Raw genomic sequence first — 9592 nt, forward strand, 5'->3', positions numbered from 1 at the left:
ATGTAACTCCGACTGGATTCATCTGAAAGAAGAAAGTCATATACGCCTAGAATGCCTCGGGGGTGAGTAAAACACAGCCTAATTTTCATTTTTGGGTGAACTAACCCTTTAAAGGAGATTTTAAGAAACATTTTGAATTCATTGGAGATTAAATGAACGATTAAATTCATGATCAAATAATCTATATTCAATATTCAAGATTCATTGCCTTAAAAAAACAATGGTTAAAATAAAGTAAATAATAACATGCATGACAATACATAAAAGCAATAATTAAAAACAATATTGTACTTGTACTTACAATTTTCCAAACATTTTACAACAATAATGTCAAAGTTAAAAATGGCACACTTACGTCTTGGTTGTACTCTAAGAAAACATGAAAGTTCAAGTCTTTGCGCAGGACCGGGTGGGCAGCAACACGGCACAGAAAGACCTCATGCATTGCCACGGTCTTCTTGAAGATGGCCAGATATTCACTGCAACACATTTTCATATTAGTAATGATGAAGTCGTGCAACTAGCAATGCACTAACAATCGATCAACTCACGCCTCCAGCTCCTGTTTCATCTTAGTGAACTCCTCCTTGGTCATAGATCCTTCACCTTCACCTAGCTTCTGAAGTTTCTCCCGAGATGCATCGAAATCTGGTTTCGGAGGAGCAGGAGGAATCTACAGGGAAAGTCTTTATGTTAGATATTCAAGTGGCATTATGACTCTCAAAACTGCCTTCAGAGGGGGCTGGTAATGAGACTCTGGGATTCATAATAGCAATCGCTCACACTGCTGTGCCTAATGCAAAGTGCTATAAATAATTCAGGCTTGCTTTGATGATATTGTAAATGGCAGTCAGTGCCGAGTATTAATCCGAGTATTTCAGATGAAACTATATTAAATCAGATAGACTTCAAAAGACTTCTTTGATACTTAATATCGAAATATCGCTAATCGAAATAAGCTAATAAAAACAGGACAGCAGGCCAAAAACACAGTAACACTGTGAAATACGTTTACAATTTAAAATAAAAATGTTCTATTTTAATATATTTTAAGATGTCATTCATTCCTGTGGTCAAAGCTGAAATATTCTGCATCATTACACCACATCTTGTGTCACATGATCCTTCAGAAATCATTCTAATATGATGCTTTGCTGCTTTCTTATTATTATCAATGTTGAAATCAGTTGTGCAGATTAATATTTTAGTAAGATCTGTGATAGATTTTTTCAAGATTCTAAAGAAAAGGAGGTTTAGAAGAACATTAATTGAAAAAAATTAAAATAAAAAAAACATTATAAATGTCTTTACGGTCACTTTTGATCAAATTGATGTATCCTCGCTGAATAAAAGGATTAATTTCTTTAAAATAAAAAACTTTACATTTTTGGTTTTGGCCATTGTGCATTCCACTACTAGCGAAGCGTTCACCAGGGAGTCATAAACCATCATTCCACCTACAGCTAAACACAAAGAAGCTCAAGCCAAAGTAAATAATTTCTCAAAAAGGTGGCTGACGTCGTGGCCTCTCTCTCCACCCCCTAATTTCTAAAGCGGAGTCACATAAACTCAGAGCATCTGAAATGTCCACCTGGAGTGTAGCGTCAGTTTGAAGATCCACATTCACTGCCCTTGGCTATTAAAATAATTGCATAAATACAGTGTAATTTAATAACATCAATAGCTCAAACAGCGAGGATCATGCTGCACCCATTTTTGAATATTACACAAAAAGTTTAAGTTTGATCTAATTACAAAACAGAATACATTTTGTTGCATTTAAGTAGAAGACACGATATGATAAGCAGTGACCGCAGTGCCATATTCAATTTCTAACACTATTTTTCTCAGGAAAGATGGAATATTTGTATTTTCTAAAATTCATTTGTCAGAGTTATTAACGATGAAAAACGTTGAAACAATTGCACCTAAAATATACACTTTCCCTTATACAAATATATGCATTTAACCTAAAATCCTAAACGCTAAAAAAATTAATGTCTAAGAAGTTATTCATCAACTACAATATAGATATAATAAATGTCAAATCTCATACAAAACAGCACTGCACTGAAATGTTAGGCAGTTCTCATAATTTTGACAGTAAAATGATTATAATATTGAAAAATTATACAATAAAATATTACATAATTAAATTATGAGATTTTTTTTAACTATCATATTAAACTATAAAAGAGTTTTGCAGTAATAAAATCTGTAGTAAATATTATATTTTGGTAGAAAGTAACTATGGTTAAAGTAAATGTCCGTTAATTTTCAATGCAACATTATTTTAATTGTAAACATTATTTTAAATCCAGTTTTTCTATACAACCACATTCCTTACAAAACTGACAACATATCATGAAAGTAACAGGGTATTCTTAAAATGACCTTTTAGTACTACATACAGTAGCATGGTATACATTAAAATACATGGCACTGCTACAGTGCAGTATTTTTTTGTGAGGTATATCTAAATAAAAATAATCCAAGTATTAAAGGGGTCATATGATGCGATTTCAAGTTTTCCTCTCTCTTTGGAGTGTTACAAGCTGATTGTGCATAGATACGATCCCTGAAGTTGCAAAGACTAAAGTCTCAAACCCAAAAAGATATTCTTTATCAAAGTTAAGACTCTGCCACGCCCCCCTAAAACGGCTCGTTCTAACACGCCCCCACATATCTACCTCACTATGTGGAAATATTTGCATAATGCGCCCAAATGTGCACGCAAAGAAAGAAGGCGTGGTTTCAGTACTCTGTCTTTACATTTATTTTGAAAGATGAAGCTGGCGATTATGGTAAGGGGCGTTACATTTCCGACGAGTGCTTGCGGTGTTCGGCCAATCACAATGCACTGGGTCAGCTGGCCAATCAGAGCAGACTGCGCTTGTCGGAAGGAGGGACTTTGTAGAAACCGAAGCGTTTGAGAGGCGGGGCATAGAGGACCTACAATAATGTACAGTATTTGAAGAATAATGTGTTTTTTGAACATTAAAGCATGTCAACATATTCTGTTACACCAAATAATGATCTTTAAAAAAGCATCATATGACCCCTTTAAAATTAGGAAACTATATATAGCAATTGTTTCATTTGATGTTACATTACAAAGTAACACTGTCTCAACTTTTATCCAGATAAGAATTAGTCACGTAATTATGTAAAGCAACAGTGTTTTAATACAGTAATATTCACCAGAGAATTTGCACAAATGCAAACATATAAACCTTCAGCTCGATGACAGCCTGACTGACACACCGTTCGCTTATTCTTTAACTTTAACAAGGTTATTTAACCAGCTAGATGAGCTCATGGTCAGTGGCACGATGTGGGTTGTGGGTTCTTGCCCTAGTTTCTGGTATTGTCATCAAACTAGAGAGTCTGAGGCGAGTCATTGTGCATCCGAGGGTTAGTGTGTGTGAGGTCTGACTCAAATAGGACACACACACAGGGCCACAGTGACACCAGCAGTAATACACACGTCCTCCGACCACAAACACACACAACAGACATGCACAGCACACAGTAGGAGGACAGAGACAGAACGGGAATGAGGAAAGGGGAAAAAAAACTTACTCCTCTGTCCTCCTCCGAGAGGAAATCGGGACCATCGTCCAGCCCTTCTTGCTGTGGAGAAACACACAGAAAGATCAGAACGAACGGTCGGAGCGCAAAGACGACAGATGCTCGTTATTACTCGACGCATCGGAGGATTGTAGGTGTAAATAATAAGGGTGGAGGGAGTAAGAGAGAAAAGCACCCACCATCATGGCTGCTGCGGGTGGAGTATGAACTATGAATGTGGCGGAGTGCGTGTGACGTCACTGGGATAGGCGCTCTGAGAGGCGGAGCCTAAAAGTACAAACCGACAAGCTGCTCAAGGTTTGCTCATTTATGAGCTTTTTTAGATATTATTATTATTATTATATAATTTTTATTGTTTGGCTTTGCTCTTAATTTTCTTGTTATCCATGTACGTCACGCAGATTTGTATTTACATATAGGCTAAACATATTCCTTGTAAATCAGTTTGTAAGCATTGTTTTGTACTATATTAAAGGGGTCATATGATGCGATTTCAAGTTTTCCTCTCTCTTTGGAGTGTTACAAGCTGATTGTGTATAGATAAGATCCCTGAAGTTGCAAAGACTAAAGTCTCAAAACCAAAGAGATATTCTTTATCAAAGTTAAGACTCTGCCACGCCCCCCTAAAACGGCTCGTTCTAACACGCCCCCAAACGGTTGTTATTATTATTGTTGTTGTGGTTGTTGTTTTATTATTACTATTAGATTGAAATCTATATTATATTATAGGTTTGGCTTTACTCTTTTATTTTTCTTGTTATTTTATTATTCACATATTTTATGTATATTTGTCTCTACGCATACATGTAAGCAAAACATGGACTGTTTTTACTATATTATTAAAATAAATAACGTTTATTATTATTATTGTTATTATTAATTTGAACATTATATAATATTTATTATATTATATGTTTGTTTTTTTCTTGTTATCTTATCATTCCGATGTTATGTAGGCCTATATTTGTATATACTCTTGTAAAGCACTTTGTAAACACTTTTTTTACTATATGAATAAAAAAAATAACGTTTAATTATGATTATTTGTGATTCGATTGCAATTTATATATATTAGATTCGGCTTAACTCTTTTAGGTTTCTTATTCATTTTCAAATTAATCAGATATGTCATGTATATTGGTCTCTATCTACATATACATATAGGTTATAGGCTACATATTCCTATGTAAATAAATAAAATACATTATTATTATTAAATTTGTAACTTCATTACAGTCTTATAAGTGAAATATTCACTAACAAAGTCTGTACAGAATAAGGGTCACTGCAACAATTGTCACCGATGTGTTTCTATGATTGTGTGTTGATGTGATTACTGACCACTAGAGAGTGACAAACTCACTTTAGTCACGGAGAGATCAACTGCTGATCATCACCTGCTGCTGCTGGAGTGCGATGCTGTTCTTATGGAAACACCCCACTAATTCATTAGTTCAAGTCAGATGAGTTTGAAAGAATCCAGCACTGCTGGATAATTATTTTTATGGCAAGAATCCAGATAAGAGAATAATAATTTCTGCCATGCCACACTGCAGCTCACCGCTTTGGCCCGTGTTATAGTTTGTGCATACTAATAGACTTTAGGTAATGAGCAGCCAATGGTCAAGTGTCAATTTTGGGCCTTCGGAAAACCCACCATCATAAAACGGTACACAGTGATTTCTGTACACCAAATGCTTGTCATTATAAAGTTAAAGAGCATATCAAATCATATAACCTTGTATTAATTACACCGGCTCAGGACATCAAAACATGTTGAGAAATGATATACAGGCATCAACATCACAGACGTGAGCATCATAATAACATATTGAGTAACGTTGTCCTCAAGTGAAATCTTGTGACCCTGTGATATGCAATAACACATTGATATGCCCTCATCAGGTCGTTGCACTGCAATAGACACAACAAACCACTGCAAAATTAACTGAACGAAAAGTTCAGTTAACTGAAATGGCAATGAAATATCTGTGAAAATGAAATAACTGCTGCTTCTGTTCATAGAACATAATAACCCTTCCTCTAGTGAAAAAGTCCGTCCCCTGTGGTCATTTCACATCAAAATCCACCACCATATTTGTTTTAAACTGTTTTGGACTATTTTCACTTGTAAATGGTGTTTATTTCTGGGCATATTTCCCTCCTGAATCTGGACTCGTATTTTTACATCTTAATGATGGATTGGTTTTTGTTTTTTACAAACATGCAGATTTTTGCTTCTCAAGACATTAAGTGATGGACTGGAGTTGTGTGGATTACTTGTGATTTATCAGCTGTTTGGACTCTCATTCTGACGGCACCCATTCACTGCAGAGGATCCACTGGTGAGCAAGTGATGTACTGCTAAATCTGTTCCGATGAAGAAACAAACTCATCTACATCTGGCCTGAAGGTGAGTACATTTTCAGCAAATTTTCCTTTTTGGCTTAACTATTCCTTTAAACTCACAGATTTTCAGGTTAAATGAGAAGGAACAGCTAAGCTTGTTGACCGTATTCGTGAAATGTTTTTAACAACATGTCGCACATTCTCACATGCTTTGCAGCAGTAAGCTATCAATACTCTGAGCGCAGTGCACACACCCTTTCACTGCACAGAACCTACTGGAGAGTAAGGAGAGGTCATTTGTTTATTTTCAGCACACTTGTCCAGACACAGAGATTCAGGGCTTACATGAAAGGCACTTTGTTTCGGGCAGTGGTGGACATAAAAGCTCTGACTAATAAGTTGGCTATGTGAGCCCAAAGTAGATGCAACTTTTAAGATTGCAAGTAAATAAACATGTATTTTTCTTGCTGTCTGCATGGTGTCTTTTGAGTAGAGATTGCTCTATTGTTTGTCTGTAACAGTGCATGATGAGGCATCCTTGCCAACATATAATAATGTGTCTTTTTTATTTATTTTTTTAAATAATAAATGTTTCTTGAGCACCAAATCAGCATATTAGAATGATTTCTGAAGGATCATGTGACACTGAAGACTGGAGTAATGATGACTGGAGTAAATATATTAAAACAGAAAACAGTTCTTTTAAATTGTAATAATATTTTGTAATAATATAATTAATATACTGATATAATAATATCAGTAGTCACACTATTACTGTTTTCCTGTATTTTTTGATCAAATAAATGCAGCCTTGGTGAGAATAAGAGACTTCTTTCAAAAACTTTGAACAAATCTTAACGATCACAAACTTTTGAACAGTGGTGTGTAGTTAAGAGATGTTTCTGTGTGAGTTTATAATCAACCAAAATCATTTTCTGATGACAGATTAATATATCAACCAGGCCAATTAAAGGTCAATAACTTGTATGTCAGTTCCAAAGTAATAATAAACATAAGTAAACAATATTTAAAAAAATATATGATGCATTTAGAATATATATTTTTTTCATTTCATTATTCATTTATTATTAGTAATTTTGTGTATATATCATTTGCTATCAATGAACTGTATTATGTATATTTGCATTACATAGCCATCAGTCACCCTGCTCTCTAGATACTGTCATTTGCCCTTGTTAACCCCATTTTAGATGAATATCATATGATATCCAGGCCTTCACCCCCACAATGTGCCTACATGCACTGAGATCTAGTTTCATAACCACTACTAGAAATTTCCTAGAGGAGACTGCAGTGTGTTCATAACTAAACTATAATAAACAGCACAGATGAAGGCCAGTACTTTCCTTCCCTGAGAGCTTTTATGTGAGGGGTTTTTAGGGATTAGATTTGTAACAATCTACACATTGTATTTTAAAATGGTCTGTGATATTTGAGAGCAGCCCCCTGTGTTTTTCACTGAAACAGAGACCTTCCTTTCATTCGTGCTACTTCTCTGAAGAGTGAAAACCGCTCTTTATAACCGCTGCCCAGCCTGTCCACCAGCGTCCTTTTTGTAGCTCTTTGGAAGCATGTTCAGTTTTGCCATTTGTGCACAACGATGACAAGACACAAAAGCATGCTGGCCATAAATAGCGCCTAGCAGCAGAGGATTGCTCCCTGCCTGCGGATCAAATTCTCCAAAGGGAAAAGCAGCCACTGGCCTCAAGCCCAGATCTACTGCAAGACCACGCTCATAGAAACCGCCTGGCCTGTAAGAAGTAGTGAAGGAGGCTGGGCTGCTCATTTTAACTTTACTAAGTGCTGCCCTCAATCTAAAGATGTATGTAAATGATTTTCTATTAGTGAGTTCAATGATTTACTTGATTGGTATGCTAGAATCAGAATGCCTAAAAAAGCTTAACCAAACACTAACAAACCATTCAATAACTAGAAAATCAAAGTTTTCAAGTATAGTAAAGTTTGTTCAATATAGCCTAAAGCAGAATTAAAAAGTCTTTAAGTTTGTATTGACCTTACGTACTCTATATCTATAGAGCATTAAGGGATTGATAGATAGATAGACAGATAGATAGATAGATAGATAGGACAGAATAATAGATAGATAGGACAGAATGATAGACAGATAGATAGGACAGAATGATAGATAGATAGATAGATAGACAGATAGATAGACAGACAGACAGACAGATAGATAGATAGAGTGAGTGTGTGTGTGTGTGTGACAGAATGATAGACAGATAGATAGGACAGAATGATAGATAGATAGATAGACAGACAGATAGATAGGTAGGAAGGACAGAATGATAGATAGGACAGAATGATAGATAGATAGACAGATAGATAGGACAGAATGATAGAAAGATAGATAGATAGATAGGACAGAATGATAGATAGACAGATAGATAGGACAGAATGATAGATAGATAGATAGGACAGAATGATTGATAGATAGATAGGACAGAATGATTGATAGATTGATAGATAGATAGGACAGAATGATTGATAGATTGATAGATAGGTAGATAGATAAGACAGAATGATTGATAGATAGATAGATAGACAGATAGATAGGACAGAATGATATAGATAGACAGACAGATAGATAGATAGACAGATAGATAGGACAGAATGATTGATAGATTGATAGACAGATAAATAGGACAGAATGATTGATAGATATATAGACAGATAGGACAGAATGATAGATAGATAGCTAGCTAGATAGACAGACAGATAGATAGATGACAGAACGATGGATGATGGATAGATAGATGAGTCTTTAAGAGTTAGCCTTGACTCAGAACATTAAAAAACGTACGAATACTATAATAAATTATATTATAATAAATAATAATTATAAAATATAATAAATATGAAATATTTTTCATTAAACAACTCCTTCAATGAAGGTGGTTCTGAAGTAAACCCAGCTCAGAACATCATCACGTCTCACACCCTGCTAAAATCAGCCACCGTTTACCTGAGCCAAGAATTCTGCCACAAGCTTTTATTTCAGAGTGGCACCTTCCTCGATCTCAAAAACCATGTTTCACTTCAGGCTGCAAATATTGCCAACTTTACAGATAATATTGTGTTTTCATGTAGTGTTAAAAAAAGAAAAATCATTCCAAGCAGCTCGGCTTCACGTTCAGAGGTGCGTTTGAATCACAGGCTGCAGTGGAAGAGTTCAGAACCCATCTGTTTATGTCCATATGCGTAACAGCAATGAAAACTGTGGTAACTTCTATTCCGGGCTGACACACACACAAATTCCATAGTCCTCCTTCAACTGGTAGTGTAAAAACCAAAAGTGCTTCGTTTATCTGCATAGACTTAATGTGTTCGCTATTGTCAAATGAGCCAGATTAGGTAGAAGAGTTCAAATAAATAGTTTCAAACGTGAAAAGTGCTTGTCACCGGTTAACGCATAGCTGTGAGGCATTAACGTACAGCATTCTCATATAGTTCTCTTACAGCATAATAGAATATCTCAGCCAATATCAACTCTTAGTATCTGATCATCCGAGCTTTCTACTGTCGTTTGGCAAAACACAAGGAGGGAGACAGAAAGTTCTTTGGGGACGTATAAAAGCTAACTGCAAAAGTAAGCTAGCATTCAGCTGGTAGA

General features: G+C 35.4%; 1 protein-coding gene and 1 long non-coding RNA gene across 2 annotated transcripts in view; both read right to left on the reverse strand.

The window, feature by feature from the left end:
• The window catches only part of LOC107586643 (sorting nexin-6-like), a 5672-nt gene extending 4223 nt beyond the window's left edge, over positions 1-1449 (reverse strand). Inside the window, exons 1-3 of the mRNA XM_016274096.1 lie at positions 1384-1449; positions 552-673; positions 356-479 (exon numbers count right to left, since the gene is read on the reverse strand). Of these exons, the coding sequence (XP_016129582.1) occupies positions 356-479; positions 552-673; positions 1384-1449 (312 nt within the window). The remainder of the gene's footprint in view (positions 1-355; positions 480-551; positions 674-1383) is intronic.
• A 118-nt stretch (positions 1450-1567) lies between these two features.
• LOC107586583 (uncharacterized) lies at positions 1568-3851 on the reverse strand. The gene is made up of 3 exons (XR_001609379.1): positions 3771-3851; positions 3583-3633; positions 1568-1636 (listed from the first exon to the last, which is right to left on the reverse strand). It is a non-coding gene; the product is annotated as an uncharacterized lncRNA (long non-coding RNA).
• Between the last annotated feature and the right edge of the window lie 5741 nt (positions 3852-9592).

This window comes from Sinocyclocheilus grahami, unplaced genomic scaffold (assembly GCF_001515645.1).
Source record: "Sinocyclocheilus grahami isolate Dianchi unplaced genomic scaffold, SAMN03320097.WGS_v1.1 scaffold84.1, whole genome shotgun sequence".
Taxonomy (NCBI): Eukaryota; Metazoa; Chordata; class Actinopteri; order Cypriniformes; family Cyprinidae; genus Sinocyclocheilus; species Sinocyclocheilus grahami.